Genomic DNA, 19,428 nt, shown 5'->3' on the forward strand with positions numbered 1-19,428 from the left:
GTATTTGTACTTTTATTTTATTCATCTCATACCATACATATTACAGATCATCTGATTTTATTGTGCAGGAGACACATCAGTTTTGGCTTGTGATACACATTGTGACACAACCTAATTCATTTTGTGTACAAGGAAATTTACTTTGAAAGTAATGCTTCTTATACCACTCAATATTCTCCCTTGACCTGTTAGAAATGTATACAGGTGTGATGTCACACTTATCATAAGTAATTTGTTGTTACAAAATATTGCACAAGTCTCCGTCCTAAAGCCTTTGACACATTTTACTGTCGGCAGACACTTCTGTATGCACTGCATTTTGTTGTTGTAAATGGCACATTTTCTTAGCAACTATAGTGTTAGTTTGGTGTTATTCTCTCATTATGTTTTATCGTTGCAGTATTATTCTGCCATTTTTCCTGGGTTTCCTGGTTGTCCTGGAGCATACACACCTCAAGGAAGCTGAAGTAATAGAGTGTATATCTGAACTGTTGTGTTACTATTGCCTTTGAAGGTGCTTATGAAATGTTTCTGTTGTGTTTGTGTAAGAATCTCACAGACTACAACAGATAATCTTGGAGAATCTTTTGTTTGCAGAATGAGCACTTCCGTCTAACACCAATCTGCTAAATATCATAGTCTTCCATTTGCATTACAGTGTCCGTCAATGCAGCATACATTTTTGTAGAATTGAGGTTAAAAGCTTTACCTTTCGCCCCAGTATGTGTAACACAAGTTCTTTCTCATCCACATCCTTTTGGAAAGCTCTGATGTGAGACTTCAAGAGTGAAATTTTTGGTTCCAGCAAGTTCACCTGAAACATTTAATATGTAATGATGTTCTACAATTTATAAATTAGATTGCAATGAAGCTTCCTTGCTTTTGTTGCAATCTACGGCTTTATGACAGCAAAAATAATCAATTACTGATAATACAATGTAAATGGACAGATAAAAAAAAAATCAACTCGCCAAGCAGCAGCAGGGGAAAACACACACACACACACACACACACACACACACACACACAAAAGGATTTAACATTTAACTTCTACAAGCTTTCAGAGCCAGTGGCTCCTCCTCCTGGCTGAAGAGTTGAAGGGGAAGGAAGAGAGGTGAAGGAAAAGGACTGGAGAGGCTTAGGGTAAGGGGTACAGTTCAGAAAAGTCACCCACAACCATGAGTCAGGGGAGACTTACTGGACAGGATTACAAGGAAAGACCCTTATCAGGTGTGTCTCCCCTGACCTGGGGTTCTGGGTGATTTTTCTAAACTGTACCCCTTTCGCTAAGCCTCTCCAGTTCTTTTCCTTCGCCCCTCTTCCTTCCCCTTCAACTCTTCTGCCAGAATAAGGAGCCAATGGCTCTGAAAGCTTGTAGAAGTTAAATCCGTGTGTGTGTGTTCCCCTGCCACCACTTGGTGAGTAGATTTTTTATCTCTCCATCTAGATTATAGTCTACAGCTTATATATATATAAAAACAAAGATGATGTGACTTACAAAACGAAAGTGCTGGCAGGTCGATAGACACACAAACAAACACAAACATACACACAAAATTCAAGCTTTCGCAACAAACGGTTGCTTCATCAGGAAAGAGGGAGAGAGGGAAAGATGAAAGGATGTGGGTTGTAAAGGAGAGGGTAAGGAGTCATTCCAATCCCGGGAGCAGAAAGACTTACCTCAGGGGGAAAAAAGGACAGGTATACACTCGCACACACACCCAGACACAAGCAGACATTTGTAAAGGCAAAGAGTTTGGGCAGAGATCTTCATCCTAACCCACAACTTCTTCACTTTCGAAGGCCAGACATACCAACAATTAAAGGGAACAGCCATGGGTACTAGGATGGCCCCCTCGTATGCCAACCTATTTATGGGTCGCTTAGAGGAAGCCTTCTTGGTTACCCAGGCCTGCCAACCCAAAGTTTGGTACAGATTTATTGATGACATCTTCATGATCTGGACTCACAGTGAAGAAGAACTCCAGAATTTCCACTCCAACCTCAACTCCTTTGGTTCCATCAGATTCACCTGGTCCTACTCCAAATCCCATGCCACTTTCCTTGACGTTGACCTCCATCTGTCCAATGGCCAGCTTCACACGTCCGTCCACATCAATCACACCTCCATTATGACAGCTGCCACCCATTCCACATCAAACAGTCCCTTCCCTACAGCCTAGGTCTTCGTGGCAAACGAATCTGCTCCAGTCCGGAATCCCTGAACCATTACACCAACAACCTGAAAACAGCTTTCGCATCCCGCAACTACCCTCCCGACATGGTACAGAAGCAAATAACCAGAGCCACTTCATCATCCACTCAAACCCAGAACCTCCCACAGAAGAACCCCAAAAGTGCCCCACTTGTGACAGGATATTTTCCGGGACTGGATCAGACTCTGAATGTGGCTCTCCAGCAGGCATACAACTTCCTCAAATCCTTTCCCGAAATGAGATCCATCCTTCATGAAATCCTCCCCACTCCACCAAGAGTGTCTTTCCGCCATCCACCTAACCTTCGTAACCTCTTAGTTCATCCCTATGAAATCCCCAAACCACCTTCCCTACCCTCTGGCTCCTGCCCTTGTAACTGCCCCCGGTGTAAAACCTGTCCCATGCACCCTCCCACCACCACCTACTCCAGTCCTGTAACCCAGAAGGTGTACACGATCAAAGGCAGAGCCACGTGTGAAAGCACCCACGTGATTTACCAACTGACCTGCCTACACTGTGAAGCTTTCTGTGTGGGAATGACCAGCAACAAACTGTCCATTCGCATGAATGGACACAGGCAGACAGTGTTTGTTGGTAATGAGGATCACCCTGTGGCTAAACATGCCTTGGTGCACGGCCAGCACATCTTGGCACAGTGTTACACCGTCCGGGTTATCTGGATACTTCCCACTAACACCAACCTGTCAGAACTCCGGAAATGGGAACTTGCCCTTCAGTATATCCTCTCTTCTCGTTACCCGCCAGGCCTCAACCTCCGCTAATTTCAAGTCACCGCTCATACCTCACCTGTCATTCAACAACATCTCTGCCTCTGTACTTCTGCCTCGACTGACATCTCTGCCCAAACTCTTTGCCTTTACAAATGTCTGCTTGTGTCTGTGTATGTGTGAGTGTATACCTGTCCTTTTTTTCCCCGTAAGGTAAGTCTTTCCGCTCCCGTGATTGGAATGACTCCTTACCCTCTCCCTTAAAACTCACATCCTTTCATCTTTCGCTGTCCTTCCCTCTCTCCTGATGAAGCAACCGTTGGTTGCGAAAGCTTGAATTTTGTGTGTATGTTTGTGTGTCTATCAACCTGCCAGTGCTTTCGTTTGGTAAGTCACATCATCTTTGTTACACACACAGTGGAGAACCCTCGATAGCTGATGCCAGAAGCAACCAAAATTACTAATTTATTTATTTACACATCAAGTTCTCAATTGAGGAGCAAATCTCCAAGGTCATCGAATGTGTCAGTACATGAAATTACAACTTAAAAGTAATAACAGCTAAAAATAAAATGTTAATGAAGCCGAAAAAAGTCAAGCCATTAAACACAATCAACAATACAAAATGAATCAGCTCAATTTTTCAAGGAACTCCTTGATAGAATAGGAGTGACCCATGAGGAAACTCTTCAGTTTTGACTTGAAAGCATGTGGATTACTGCTAATATTTTTGAAGTCTGGTGGTAGCTTACTGAAAATGGATACAGCAGTATGCTGCACAGCTTTCAGCACAAGAGCTAAGGGAATACGATCCAAATGCATGTTTGATTTCTGCCGAGTATTAACTGAGTGAAAGGTCCTTATTCTTGGGAACAAGCTAATATTGTTAACAAGAAATGACAGTAAGGAACATAAGTATTGAGAGGCCAATGTCAAAATACCCAGACTCGTGAGCAGGGGTCAACAAGAGATCATGAACTTACACCACTTATCACCTGAACCGCCCATTCTGAGCCAAAAATATCCATTCAGAATGGGAGCAGTTACCCCAAAATATAATACCACAAGACATAAGCAAATGAAAATAAGCAAAGTAGACTAATTTTCATGTTGAACGATCAGTCACTTCAGATACCATTCAAATCGTAAAAATGGCAGCATTAAGTCTTTGAACAAGATCCTGAATGTGGGCTTTCCACGACAGTTTACTATCTATCTGAAGACCTAGAAAATTGAACTATCTAGTTTCACTAATCATATGCCCATTCTGTGAAATTAAAACATCAGGTTTTGTTGAACTGTGTTCAAAAATGGCTCTGAGCACTATGAGACTCAACATCTGAGGTCATCAGTCCCCTAGAACTTAGAACTACTTAAACCTAACTAACCTAAGGATATCACATACATCCATGCCCGAGGCAGGATTCGAACCTGCGACCGTAGCAGTCACGCAGTTCCGGACTGAAGTGCCTAGAACCGCACGGCCACTGCGGCCGGCTTGAACTGTGTGTTAGAAACTGTAAAAACTGAGTCTTGCTGTAATTTAGCATTAGTTTATTTTCTACGAGACATGAACTTAAGTCATGAACTACGCTATTTGAAACCAAGCCATTGTTGCACAGAGCATCCTTTACTACCAAGTTAGTATCATCATCAAACAGAAATATTTTAGAGTTACCCATAATACTAGAGGGCACATCATTTATATAAATAATAATAATTAATAATAATAATAATAATAATGTTGTGTAAGTTGACAAAACACCATTTTTAAGCTATGTAAACTTGGTGCCTTGCACCCCGATTGGCCGTGGGATTGCCCCATTGCCGTTCGTCGGTTGACGGGCATTGCCATGGTTTTCTGTTCACACAAACAAACATCCCTCGTCCCCCAACGTGATACGCAAAGAATTCACGGTCATGCATTGACCAGAGCATCTGGCAACAGGGCAAATGGGGTGCATGGCGCCAAGTTTCCGTAGTTTAAAAAAATTGTGCGTTGTCAACCTACACGGCATTAGTAAATTTGTTTCCTACTGGCATCAGGTATCCGGGGTTAAAATTTCGTGACAATTTTTCTCGACCCTGTATATTGGCGTTACTGCTAAGAGTCATCAGACACATTTTCTCTTATATGTCGGCAGGTATCTACAATTTCATTTTTGCAGTGAGTAGCTGGAGTCATCCCAGATAAATACTGCTCATCTCGTCTTTCATGCAACTCTCAGTGCATAAAGTGTTACAAACAAAATTATTTTTAAAGCAGAGTTTTATGTGCCCATTCAATAGGAGGGTCCAAAATTAGTTCAGTGTGATATTAATTTTATCTACATGTATTAACAGGAATATTAAAACATTAAGAAGAATCAGTATTCCAGCAGAAACTGAGCATCATTTCTGCAAGCGGGTAGCAGGCACTGCAGGCCGGGGCAGTGCTGTCACTGAAGGAGCACTGGTTATTCTTTCTATTTTACTGTCCCTGTTAACACATATCAATAAAATTAATATAGCACTAGACTAATTTGGTCATGTAAAATTCATCTTTAAAAAAAAATCTTTGTAATAAGAAGCAAACAGTTGCTTTTCGTCAACACTGGGTGTCATATGAAAGATGTAATGAGCAAATTTTTTTGGGGTTTATTCCAGCTACACATTGCAAAAACAAAACTGCATAATGTGCCTAAATGTCAGAGATGACTATTATGGTAAAAAATATCAATGCCCATGGATTTAAGACCTCTTTTGGTAAACTGTTCCACTCCAATTCCCTCTACCTCTGAACAAAAAATGTGGGCATAGACTTGGTGCAAAGTAGCACATTTATTTTATGGAAATGATCTAACCTTAACCTCCATTCCCCCACATTCACCTTATTTTTAATACCAGTGCATGCAATCCAACAGCCCTATACATGTTACCAAATCTAACTTATTTTTATCCAGGTTTCCGAGTTCCATTTCAGCTTCTTTAACAAGACAGTGACACTAATGTACTGCTCAAAATTTTCCTGGATAAATCTTGCTGCCCCTCTTTGTATGCTTTCGAGGTTTGAAATCAGGTGTGGTTGGTATGGGTCCCATACGGAACTGCAATCTCCAGACGTGGACTCATCAAGGAATAGAATGCCTCATTTAACCTTCCTTGAACAGCCTTATTACTTGGAACAGGACACTGTTTGCCTAACACACTAAAGAAAAACCCACACATGAAGATACCGAGGCAATCTGCTATTAACAAGCACACCTATATACTTAAAATTAGTTCACTCGGAGGATCTCCCCTTCTAACTTATCTTTAAAAGTTGTCTGATTTTCTGGAGTGGAAACTGAGCAGATGAGCCATAAAACGAACATAGAAACTACTTTCAACACTCTCCTGTAATCAGCTGCAAGGTCAAAGTGTCAATTTCCATAGATATTCAGATTTATATCTTTTCAATCGTGCTGTAAATACTGACCATAAAAACAAATTTTTTATTGTAAAATACTCACTCTCTTTCTCTCTTGGTTCAGTTCTTCCTTATAAGTGTGAAGCTGCTGACGGAATAAATCATTTTCCTTCTGAGTTTCTATTAATCTCAAACGAAATTGATTTTCTGAAAAATAAATTAGCTGCTGTAAGGAAGAGAAATTTCAGAGTTTAATTTGCAAAACATAAATTAAAAACAAACTTTATTAGCAGATCCAGGTGTCGTATGAGGGAACTCCAAAAGTAAGTAACACATTATTATGACAAGTCAAATAACTTTTATTAAACGCTGCATCACACTTAAAATGACAGATACACTACTGGTCATTAAAATTGCTACACCACGAAGCTGACATACTACAGATGCGAAATTTAAACAAGAAGAAGAAGATGCTCTGATATGCAAATGATTAGCTTTTCAGAGCATTCACACAAGGTTGGTGCTGGTGGAGACACCTACAATGTGCTGACATGAGGAAAGTTTCCAACCGTTTCTCATACACAAACAGCAGTTGACTGGCGTTGCCTGGTGAAACGTTGCTGGGATGCCTCGTGTTAGGAGGAGAAATGCGTACCATCACGTTTCCGACTTTGATAAAGGTCAGATTGTAGCCTATCGTGATGGTGGTTTATCGTATTGCGACATTGCTGCTAGCGTTGGTCGAGATCCAATGACTGTTAGCAGAATACGGAATCGGTGGGTTCAGGAGGGTAATACGGAATGCCGTGCTGGATGCCAACGGCCTCATATCACTAGCAGTCGAGATGACAGGCACCTTATCCACATGGCTGTAACAGATCGTGCAGCCACATCTCGATCACTGAGTCAACAGATGGGGAACTACCCGAGCACAACTCACCTCGTCTCCTACCTTGCCCGCGAAAGGCAGAGGTCCCGAGTCCGAGACTCGGTCCGGCACTCATTTTTAATCCTCCAGCAAGTTTCGTATCAGTGCACACTCCACTGCAGAGTGAAAATTTCATTCTGGAAACACCTGATATCCGATCTGCAGGAGAACTGTGTCTGCAAGAAACCCAGAACATGTACTCTCACTAACAATGTGCCACGCTCGTTGCGTGGTGGTCTTAGCATAAGGCAATGTGTACCTATGTACAGGGTGTTTCAAAAATGACCGGTATATTTGAAACGGCAATAAAAACTAAACGAGCAGCGATAGAAATACACCGTTTGTTGCAATATGCTTGGGACAACAGTACATTTTCAGGCAGACAAACTTTCGAAATTACAGTAGTTACAATTGTCAACAACAGATGGCGCTGCGGTCTGGGAAACTCTATAGTACGATATTTTCCACATATCCACCATGCGTAGCAATAATATGGCGTAGTCTCTGAATGAAATTACCCAAAACCTTTGACAACATGTCTGGCGGAATGGCTTCACATGCAGATGAGATGTACTGCTTCAGCTGTTCAATTGTTTCTGGATTCTGGCGGTACACCTGGTCTTTCAAGTGTCCCCACAGAAAGAAGTCACAGGGGTTTATGTCTGGCGAATAGGGAGGCCAATCCACGCCGCCTCCTGTATGTTTCGGATAGCCCAAAGCAATCACACGATCATCGAAATATTCATTCAGGAAACTAAAGACTTGGGCATGCGATGTGGCCGGGCACCATCTTGCATAAACCACGAGGTGTTCGCAGTGTCGTCTAAGGCAGTTTCTACCGCCACAAATTCACAAAGAATGTCCAGATACCGTGATGCGGTAATCGTTTCGGATCTGAAAAATGGGCCAATGATTCCTTTGGAAGAAATGGCGGCCCAGACCAGTACTTTTTGAGGATGCAGGGATGATGGGACTGCAACATGGAGCTTTTCGGTTCCCCATATGCGCCAGTTCTGTTTATTGACGAAGCCATCCAGGTAAAAATAAGCTTCGTCAGTAAACCAAATGCTGCCCACATGCATATCGCCGTCATCAATCCTGTGCACTATATCGTTAGCGAATGTCTCTCGTGCAGCAATGGTAGCGGTGCTGAGGGGTTGCCGCGTTTGAATTTTGTATGGACAGAGCTGTAAACTCTGGTGCATGAGACGATACGTGGACGTTGGCGTCATTTGGACCGCAGCTGCAACACGGCGAACGGAAACCCGAGGCCGCTGTCGGATCACCTACTGCACTAGCTGCGCGTTGCCCTCTGTGGTTGCCGTACGCGGTCGCCCTACCTTTCCGGCACGTTCATCCGTCACGTTCCCAGTGCGTTGAAATTTTTCAAACAGATCCTTTATTGTATCGCTTTTTGGTCCTTTGGTTACATTAAACCTCCGTTGAAAACTTCGTCTTGTTGCAACAACACTGTGTTCTAGGCGGTGGAATTCCAACACCAGAAAAATCCTCTGTTCTAAGGAATAAACCATGTTGTCCACAGCACACTTGCACGTTGTGAACAGCACACGCTTACAGCAGAAAGACGACGTACAGAATGGCGCACCCACAGACTGCGTTGTCTTCTATATCTTTCACATCACTTGCAGCGCCATCTGTTGTTGAAAATTGTAACTACTGTCATTTCGAAAGTTTGTCCGCCTGAAAATGTACTGTTGTCCCAAGCATATTGCAACAAACGGTGTATTTCTATCGCTGCTCGTTTAGTTTTTATTGCCGTTTCAAATATACCGGTCATTTTTGAAACACCCTGTAGATAAACTATGAAAGATAATGATTTATAGGCAAGGAACATTTAAACAAGGACAATCATTCTTTGAATAAGGCTGCTATTCAACCTGCCCTCATAGCACAGGATTTTAAATCTCAGACATGCAACATTGGCACAAATCTCCACACACAGCACATGTTTCCTAAGCTGCTCAAGTATGTATGCTTCCACATAGCTGTAACTAATGTAACATCAAACACATGAATGGCCACGGCATGCCAAACTTCTTGTGTGCAGGCTGCATGTGGGATTTGCTCAGTCCGTCTCGGAAGAACACAGAATATTTGTTCATGGTGTGAAGGTCATTCAAAGATCCAATGTCTGTCTGCACAAAAACAGACAGTCTAGAGATCTATCACCACAAGCCTTTCACAATGAATGGGAATGACAGAAAACAGGGATGAGAGTTCTCAGTATATATTATGAAGTTGCATAAGTAATAGGTACGACATATTTGTTATGAAACAACACCACAATACTGTGGAGAAAGAATCTAGATATTTAGTTGACAATTAAAGACCAAAAATTACAGCAATCAACAGATGCAATTCATTGTTCTGTACCTCAAGAAGTACTTTGCGCTAAAGTTACAGAATGTGATGGCCAGGCAATAGTTGAACATGGTTTGTATCGAACTAGGTCAGGACAGCACAGCACATATGTAATCCTGCATTATACTACTGAAAGATAACGTCACAAATACATGGAGAAATTGGTGGTACAAACAGCAACATTCCTGAAGTCACAAGCATTACCCCATTGTCAGTTTCAACAGTTTTTGATGGAACTAAACAAAGAGTATGAAGACTTTACTTGTATATATTACTGCGAAGTACATTGGCTAAGTCAAGGGGCATGACTAGAATGATTTTTCAATTTAAAACTTGCTATTGTTTAATTCACGAAGGAAAAAGGGGGTCAGCAACAAAAATTAGAACATCCAGAATTAATTGCTGACATTGTTTTTAAGTGGACTTGACTGCATACTGCCCACAGTAAGACATTACAAGGTGAGAAACAACTTCTTTTTGATTTGATGGATCCAAAAAGAAAACCATGTTGTAGAAGGAACACATTCTGAGAAACACTGTCTAGTTTCCTAAGCTCATCTGTACTAAAAAAATCACATGGTTTGAAGAATTCATTGTGGCTTTGGAAAAATTATAATGATTGTTCCCTAAACATTTTGAGGACACTGACAATCAAACATCTGTTTTTGAGCAGTTTTCAAGACCATTTGTTGTTTCAGTTGCAAGAGCCCCTGCACATATGCAGATGTAACTGATTGATCAGCAAAGTAATTCCCTTTAATATTATAACTGTCCAGAACGTCTACATTGCTTTCCTCAGGTAGAGTTTCCAAGTCCCCATAATGAGTTTGCGAAAGTGCAACAATTTTTGACCGGTGTGTGTGTATGTGTGTGTGTGTGTGTGTGTGTGTGTGTGTGTGTAAGATGTTTGAAACTAAGTCAGTCAAGATACGTGCCAACCTGAGCATGAAAATTTGTGAAACTGTCTGCGTGTGTCCCACACGAATACTATATTACTCAGTGCACCCAAATAATGAAATATACTGAAAATGTGATTTGTGATCTATGTTGTTGAGAAATGTTAAATATAAAATCAAGTTGTATACAGTCTGAGTGCATTTCCAGTTTAATATGGCATGTTCACACTCCACACTTCACACTGAACTGGCCTGTCAGAGAGGTATGGGACCATCATGCTATGAATGGATCAGAATATGTTGTCTTCATAAGATGAAGATATTGATGTACATCGAGGTACATCAGTTATGGATGAAAAAAAGGAAGAAATATATGGCACGTTCAAGGTATTGAAACAACTAAACAGCTAAGCAGATTCAGAACGATGTAGGTTGCAGTAAGTACTGGGAGATGAAGAAGCTTGCACAGGATAGAGTAGCATGGAGAGCTGCATCAAACCAGTCTCAGAACTGAAGACCACAAAAACAAACATGTATCCTGAATGTTTCCAGCATATTACAGAATGTCTCAAAAGTGTTTCTATATCGTGTTAGACAAAGTGGAAAACAGCATTCAGAGAAAAGCAATGAAACTGGAATGTTTTGATCATAATTCCTATTTTTCATATCAATGTAAACCTAAAGATTGCTGATTTTGTGGCAGATGTTCAAAACACTCTGACACTTTTCCAAAATCTGATCATCTGTAAATATTTCCCTTCTGTACACCAGAAATTTCTCGTTATAGGTCACAGTTTCCTACCATGTGACAGAGATTTCGCCCTTATAGAGAGGATCAAAATATCCTTTTATCCATAAAACTAGATTCAAGTCATTGCCAACACCAAGGACAATGCATTCCTTCTGTGCAAGATGGAACCAGAGGATTTCAGTGATCTTAGCACAGCATATCACAGATTGCACACAGGCTCATTCAATATAACTGGATATGTCTGGCTACACATTTCATCTGACAACCTACTACATTACGGAGTAGGAAAAGTCATAACATCCAGCAACCATGAATTTGTCAAAGCACTGCAAAGAAACCAAGAAATGCTGGGAACAGGAATCTGCCACTAGGTAACTTGACAGTTTGCCCTCTCCTGTGTGATAAAATTCTGCCACTAAAAAATACCAAGAAGAAAGCCTTACTTGACATGTGACAGTATATCCCAGCTGAAAAACAGAATTTCTATGAGCAAGTACCAAGCAAATAGTGGATCTGCTTGTCTGTCTGGCAAAATCTTTGACCAAGGATGGAAAATGTAATATTGACTGTACATGTTTAGTGTAATTGTAGCAGGAATAGTGTTAAATTTGTGTGTATCTTCTGCTGTTGCTTGTGCAGATCTGTATTGTGGTAAACATTAAGTTTTTTGACATGTGTTGTTATACTTTCTCAAAATAAGGTTTCTGTTTCTGCAATAAGTAACACAAAAAAAACCAGTGTTTCAGTAGCAATTGCTTATATTCAACACCGTTTGTCCAAAAATATAAAAAAAGATAGTACTATTTTTTAAACGATACCATAAGTAATTGTGTAATAAATGTAACAAAAATATGTAAAATGTCATTTCATGTCATATACACTACCTGCACTTAGATAGCCCAAATATGTAGATAAAATAGGTACACATTAAACATCTGGAACAAACAATACTTTAGTTATATCAATAGCAAAATCCCATTTCTCATTCACTCACTGCACACCGGAACACAAGCCATTTCTTCGACAGTATGTGAACAAAAATAGTTACTGAATGTTTTGTGAATGAAACTGTTTGTGCAGCAAAAAAAAAAAAAAAAAAAAAAAAAAAAAAAAAATCACATATACAATATACAGTACACAGCTAACTCTGACACTGGATCTGTGCTTGTCTACCTCTAGTTTTAAAATTAAAATAACTCTTAACTGAATATTAACTTAAAATATTGATCAAATGACTTCATAAGCAACACACGAAAGAGGAACATGAGCCACAAATCCGCACTGTGAGAGACCATAACATTGACTGTTGCACTTCGTAGCTCATTGCCGCCAAATGTCAAAATATATCACTTATTTACCCAGGACTGGAAAGAGATATCTGTCTCCTTCCACCACTAACAACAATTTTGGTGTATTAGCTACATTTCTACACAGCAGCCTATGTCCTAAAACTGACCAAACGTAAACTGATCAACAACTACATTCTTCACTGCAAACTTTTCAAAATATGCCTGGTGGTTATTTATTTTGGAAGTTTCACTACTATGCACAGTAACAAAAATAAAACCACTTGACTACCACGATGTGATGTCAGACAACAATTTGGGGGGAAAATAAAATAAAATCAAAAACTTTTTTTAAATAGTTCCCTCAAAATTGAACAATAAAGACTGTGTAGCAGTGAACATAAGTGAATCTCAAAACTGTGTACCTTTATTTTTTACATTAAAGGTACATGTTTTACTTAGAAACTGCCTTCAGAGACTGATGCATCTTTGCTTCATCTGCATTAATTTTTTTAAGGCACATCGGATGACTTCAAATCGCTGAAAACAACAGCATGCCATTTTGACGTCTCTGCCATGCACCCTTTCGGTGCGCCATTTGCGGCGACAAACAGATGTAGTGCAGACCGTGAAGTGTCGTGTCCCCGCATGCTATCTTGTGTGGAATGTTCATTTATGTACAAGGAGGTGGCACAAAACAGCACCACTTCCCTGCCACACATCTGCACCACACCATTTCTGTGTGAACTGGGTCTTACTGTGCCTGGCTCGTGAGGCGAAACTATGTGGGGGGTGGCTTACATGGCACTACAAGAGATGTGGGCACTACTGATCTGGTGGCAGCTGACTGTCACAGCCTCACTGCTCAGGCCCGTGAGGTACTGCAGTTTGCGACAGTAATACTGATGGCGGCAGTGAGTTGGAGCGCTGAACTCCAGATGTCATTGTACGGGTGGTAGCTGATGAGTGAACAACAGCTATCTGGAAGATGCACAGGTGATCCGGCTGCATGGTGGCCAAATGACTCAACCGATTGATGCATGCTCTGGCGGCTGAATGGGCACGTGCAATTAGAGCTTTGGTGGGTACTTGTTTTGGTGCTGCAACAGCTGATGCTATGCCACTTCGGCGCCCTGCATGACAGCTTGCTGGAATGTCATCTGACAGCTCGCTGGAATGTCATCATAACACAGAGGGTGGTCAGTGCTGTAGTGATGTCAGCTGTAAGGAAAAAGTATCTCACTTTCAGCACTGATACAAAAGCTATGTTGATGTCCTGCTTCTGCCACACAAGACTACATCTCACAATGGCCAAATTCCAGATTGAACTGAGCTGCAAGTCATTTTCTTTGCTACTCTATACCTTCTTTCATTACACTATTCCAGAAATGTTAGCACTTGTGATGACAAAAGTTATAACTTTATTGACCTGTTGGATGCCTCCTAAGTCATCTTCCTATTTAAATGTCCAGTTGGTGAGCCATTCCCAGAGTATTTCGTTGATGAAATCTCAGGGTATTAGCCGAATGGTAGTGTCATCTTGTAGTAAAGTTTCAACAAGTTTCCTACTGGTCATCATCTGGCAAAGTGTTGGTTTCTTTTATAATTGCTTGACCTTCTACTCCTCTGCTCAAGGTATAACAGGTGGGCCAATCATGTGCCTCTGGAGGAGTATGTCACAACTGGTGATGGGGTAGGGTTCGAGGGGGCAGGTTTGAGAGGGGGGAGGTTTGAGGGGGGGAATGGAGGTGGGTATCAAGTCATGATGTTCCAATGAAAATAATCAGTCTCTGAAAGTATAATGTATTGGATAGATAAAAAAATCTTCTCCCCAAATGGCAGCAGGAGAACATGCGTATAAAAGGTCTTAGGTTTGCAAGCTTTCAGAGCCAGTGGTTATTTCTTCTGGCAGAAGGGCTGATGGGGAAGGAAGACTGATCAAGGAAAATGACTGACGAGGTTCAGAAAAGGGTAGAGTTCGGAAAAGTCACCCAGAACCCCAGATAAGGGAAGACTCCTTTTCTTAATCTTACCAGTCCTTTTCATTCACCTTTCTCTTTTCTCCTTCAGTCGTTTTGTCAGAAGAAGGAGCCACTGGCTCTGAAAGCTTGCACACGTAATATCTTTTATATGTGTGTTATCTTGACGCTGTTTGGTGAGTAAATTTTTTTTATCCATCCAATACATCATAAGTCATGATGTTCACTGTACATAGTGACTATGGATTTTGAATGGGAACATGATTATGTAAACTGTTATTCAGTATTTTATGCATGCTGATCATTTCAAACCAGTGTTTATTGTAATTATTAAGACAGATTATCTTAGATGTTGCTAAATAAATCTAGAACTATGTCAACACTTTCAAGAATAACTATACTTTGCCTGGTGCAAACATTCCCCACTAGATCATCAGCCATGCTGTATGTCAATTTGAATTTGTTGAAGATGTTCCAAATGGTATTTGCATCAGACCCTTTTGGAAATTTAATCATGCCTGAAAAATATTCATTGTTGCCATAATACTGTGCTCTAGCCTCTGATATTCCAGTATCAGAAAATCTCATTGTGCAATGGAATACATGATTTCAATCACCTCTTACATGTCAGTGGTGGAACTGATTGCTCTGAACTTTGGAGTACTATTTATAGGTACTATTATTGAGGTTACAGCACCATCTGTTAGCAGCTTTTGCAACTATTCTTCAAAATTCTGTACACAATTCTTAGTTTTCACAATAAATGTACTGTTCGATCTTTGTTATCAAATTATTTAATTATAGGATCAGGAAGTCTTGTCGTAAACCTTGTACATACACACGTAACGATGGGGTTATTTTGTCTAACTGTCAACTATATGTACTTCTCATAATATAAACAACAGATTCTACTTTTGTGTGTGGATTTTTTGACATGCAATTTTATCCCAGGGATTTAGCAAAGGATGAAATGAACTTTCTGATTGAAATATTTCACAGGTTGCTCTATAAAGGTATAGATATTTGGAAACAGGAAAATTACAGCTACAATACTATAAAACAGGTTTTCGAATGGACTGCATTTTAAGATTAGAACATTTTTGATTTCTTACAATAAAACTAATAGTGAATAGTGATAACTTTTGAATCACATGTCATACAAGATGATATTTATAAAGATGTAAATGAGGCTTTCAAACAAGGTATGGCAATTTTAAAACAAAGAATTATTAGTGGGGTCAAATTTTCAAGCCTACATGGTTCTCATGAAACATAAATTTTCAATATTTCTTTATGGATACCAAACAGAAGAATGTAGATCTCATACACAGAATAATAAGGTTTAGAAAAATAAAGCTTGGCAAAGAATTTGGAAATTTCTTGTGTATCTGGCATATGTATTGTGTATGGAAAAGATAGGAGAAAAAATATAGTATTTTATGTTAGGAAAGCTATGACAACAAGTGGATCCATTCGACCTCATTATGTTTCAGGATGCCATCAAATGATATTTTATGGTCATTTTCCAAAGAACGTTCAACTACTGCTAATTTCTCTAGACAGCATGGTCGCTGACACCTCTCATCTTCAATCTAATGTCAGTCTATTGTATACAGAGTGTGCCCAACACTTGATGTAATTTCTCTTCAGCAGATAGTTAATCTCCCATCACTGAACCACTGAATGGCAAAAATATGAGCTTCTCACTCTCCTCCTCAGTTGTGCTCTGTTTCCAGATATTGCCTGAAATTGCTTTCAATATTTGTTGGTTGCTGTAGCCAGCCCCGAGGAATAGAAGTCATAAAGATTACTACGAAAATGTGGTGTCAATACCAGAGCATCTACATTATTTTGTCCAACCTCGGTATATTCTCCCTCTGCTTTTATTTAATCTATTTTCAAAACATGATATGTGTTGAAGCACAATCTTCATTTTTCTTTATTCTTCCTAATGAGATCTGCACAACTGAGTTGCATTTGGCCAAATGCTACATTAACTGTAGCAATAAAACCAATCTGATAAAACATCATGAAAAAGTCTTGCATAAGGATGTAATATGCTTTCCCATTTAATTTAATTTTAATAAAATTATTCCAGAAAATGGAAATGACTACATACATTGTCAGAGGAAATAACTTACGGTTTTCATACAAGTTGCTCACAAGCTGAGATGACCTCTTCATGCGGTGTTCGAGAAATCTTATAAGAAGGTTGTGACTGTTTTCCGGTTGCTGACTGTTCAGCATTAATAAAGGAAATGGAGGACCCAAACTGAAAGAAAAAAAAACACTTTAAGCATATCATATTTATCATGTACACTGACAGTGAAATAGTGTGTATTACACAAATTTTAAAAAATCTCCAAATAAGAACAACTCTCAGAGACACAGTGCTAATACTGTGTAATAGCAGCTCTAGCCTTGAGAAAGGCCTCAATCGGTGAGGAAGAGAGACTACAAATTTCTTGAGGCATGCTCTATCTGTTTGAAGACAATCACTGATCATTAGGTCCCACAATATTTCACCTGCTCTCCCAAAATATCCCAGAAATCTTTTATGGAATTAAGATGGGGTGATTTAGTGCACCAATTGAGATGCAATAGGCTGTGTCAGTGATCGTCAAGCTGAAAATGTACTCAAGCAGCCCTGTGAATATGGATGTGGTCATCTTGGAAGACAAGAGTGTCCACAGCTTACTCATTATGAAAATTATAATGTAACAGACTGAGATTCAACAATAATAGTACAGGATTCATATTTTAGTATGCCTCTCAATACATTGAAAATTTCAGTACATAAAAATAGATGTACCACCCTGTTCTAATTTTCAATTTACACCAGTCACTGTATATTGCTGTGAAGAGGATACTGATTCAAAATAAACTTGTTAAATGTCAAAAATGTTTGTTCATACTGTAAACCTATTTTAATTGCTTGTCTTGAATAAAAGATGGTACTGTGTTTTGTATAAAATTGTGAGGGTTTAGGATTGAGTGGGAGCGCACAGAATATTAATTTATTTTTGACAAAAATTTGCATATTGTACCATAGTATTCATTGTTAAAAATATTCATCATACAAAATTTAACTTGGAAAGATTCTGTATTTTATGAAACTATTTAAGCAAAATAGGTTTATATTTCCTATTGAGCGCAGTGTCATGCATGAATAATATTGTACAGGTTCTTCTCCACGATAAATAATAAAAATATTAAATATAATAATATTCTAAGTGCCATGTTTAGTCGAGATATATATGTAATCATAGCCGCAACTGCGGCAAGAGATGGTAGTTCTGTTTAATTACTGATTGGTTCAAGTGAGTTGTCAATGGCAGTACAAGTATGAATTAGTTGAAATGAATAAATGAACAAAACTTAATAGTGTATTAGTGTTTAATCTTTTGATTTCAACAAGTTATCCTATGTTAATCTTGACAGGGTGTTAAACCCTAATCTTCCCTATGAAAACTGTTTAAGAATTTATCATTATCCAAAAAAAAAAAAACTGCAGACAACAACTGTAAGCATGTAAGCAGTAATGAATATTGTCCTTGGATTCTTCAAGATGTGTGACAATGTTAAAAGTAATGTTTTCTGCCCTAAAAACTTCTACGATTAGCAAAAATCCCTAATTTTTATGTCAATGAAAATGCAATGTTTAAATATAACTTTTCACTGAATTTTTATATCTCATTTGAGAGTATCAACATTGCAACATGTAGCAGAAATGACAAGACTTAGTCACCGAGGCTGTTGAAATTAACATCCTGGTCCATGCTCATGGTAATGTGAATGAGTATACCAACACATAATATGAAAAATGACCTCAAAACATCACGAAAACTCCTTTGATTTGAACTACAGCGAGTGTTAAATGCCTCACTGGACAGTTGGTGCACTCAAAACCTTGCGTCATTTGATAAAAGGCCAACACGTGACTCGTCAGACAAAACTATGTGCCTCCAGTCCAGTTTCTGTATTGTCTGGCCCATTAAGATGTGTGGCTCTATGTAATACTGTGAGCAATGGTCTTTTGCCAGGTGACTGACTCCTGAAGTCTATTGCATGCATTTCCTTTCGAAATGTTCACTCGATAACTTGTCAATATGGATCTGCATTCACAATTGCAGCAGTTCCTGTTAGCATACCCTGTCAAGTAGGATCTCTGTACAATCACTGTTCTTATATTGTGTTACGTGGCTGCAAATTGTACACAATTTCTTGTAGAGTCTTTGGACAGTCCTCTTTGATATACTGACAAATTGAGCAACTTCATTCACAGTGTGGTCACAGCCACTTTCTGCCATTCTGTTATATTATCAGAGTGCCACATCTTAGTGTATTCTCACTTTTAGCATACCAGATGGCAACAGGCAGCAACTTACCAAAAATTAATGAAATTATGTAACCGAAGTTGCACAGATGTTGATTATTTAAATGGCGACCAGCTTTGGACTTTAGTCCATTATCAAGCCATCCTGTACAAGAAAATGCACCGTGTTAGAATGAACATAAACAATACATATGATCACTCAAAGCAGAAGTACGTTTGGCAATATGATTACATACCATAGAAGTCCTACCATAGCACCATAATGTTTGTACATTGACCACACTGTTTGTATGAGTGGCTCAGTGCAAGGTACTATTTGCATACGACAGTCCTGTGTTGCGTGCAGCAAAACAAAGTTACGTGAGCGTTGAACATTGTTCGGTAAGCCAAGGGATGGTGCTGAAGGGAGAGCATCGTGGACAGGTTGTTTTATTTTACAAAATTACAAAATAATGGTTACATATGACTGTAAGTCAAACACATTTTAGCTTGATGTTAAAAACTGTCACAACATGGAAGATGAATGTACAAAAGAAAT

At 39.4% G+C, this 19,428-nt stretch overlaps 1 protein-coding gene across 1 annotated transcript in view; it reads right to left on the reverse strand.

Moving 5' to 3' along the window:
- Window positions 1–19,428, reverse strand: part of LOC126109603 (uncharacterized) — a 113,384-nt gene that overhangs the window by 17,508 nt on the left and 76,448 nt on the right. Inside the window, exons 3-5 of the mRNA XM_049914645.1 lie at window positions 16,696–16,826; window positions 6,436–6,539; window positions 710–814 (exon numbers count right to left, since the gene is read on the reverse strand). Of these exons, the coding sequence (XP_049770602.1) occupies window positions 710–814; window positions 6,436–6,539; window positions 16,696–16,826 (340 nt within the window). The remainder of the gene's footprint in view (window positions 1–709; window positions 815–6,435; window positions 6,540–16,695; window positions 16,827–19,428) is intronic.

Source organism: Schistocerca cancellata, chromosome 12 (genome assembly GCF_023864275.1).
Source record: "Schistocerca cancellata isolate TAMUIC-IGC-003103 chromosome 12, iqSchCanc2.1, whole genome shotgun sequence".
In the NCBI taxonomy this organism is placed as follows: Eukaryota; Metazoa; Arthropoda; class Insecta; order Orthoptera; family Acrididae; genus Schistocerca; species Schistocerca cancellata.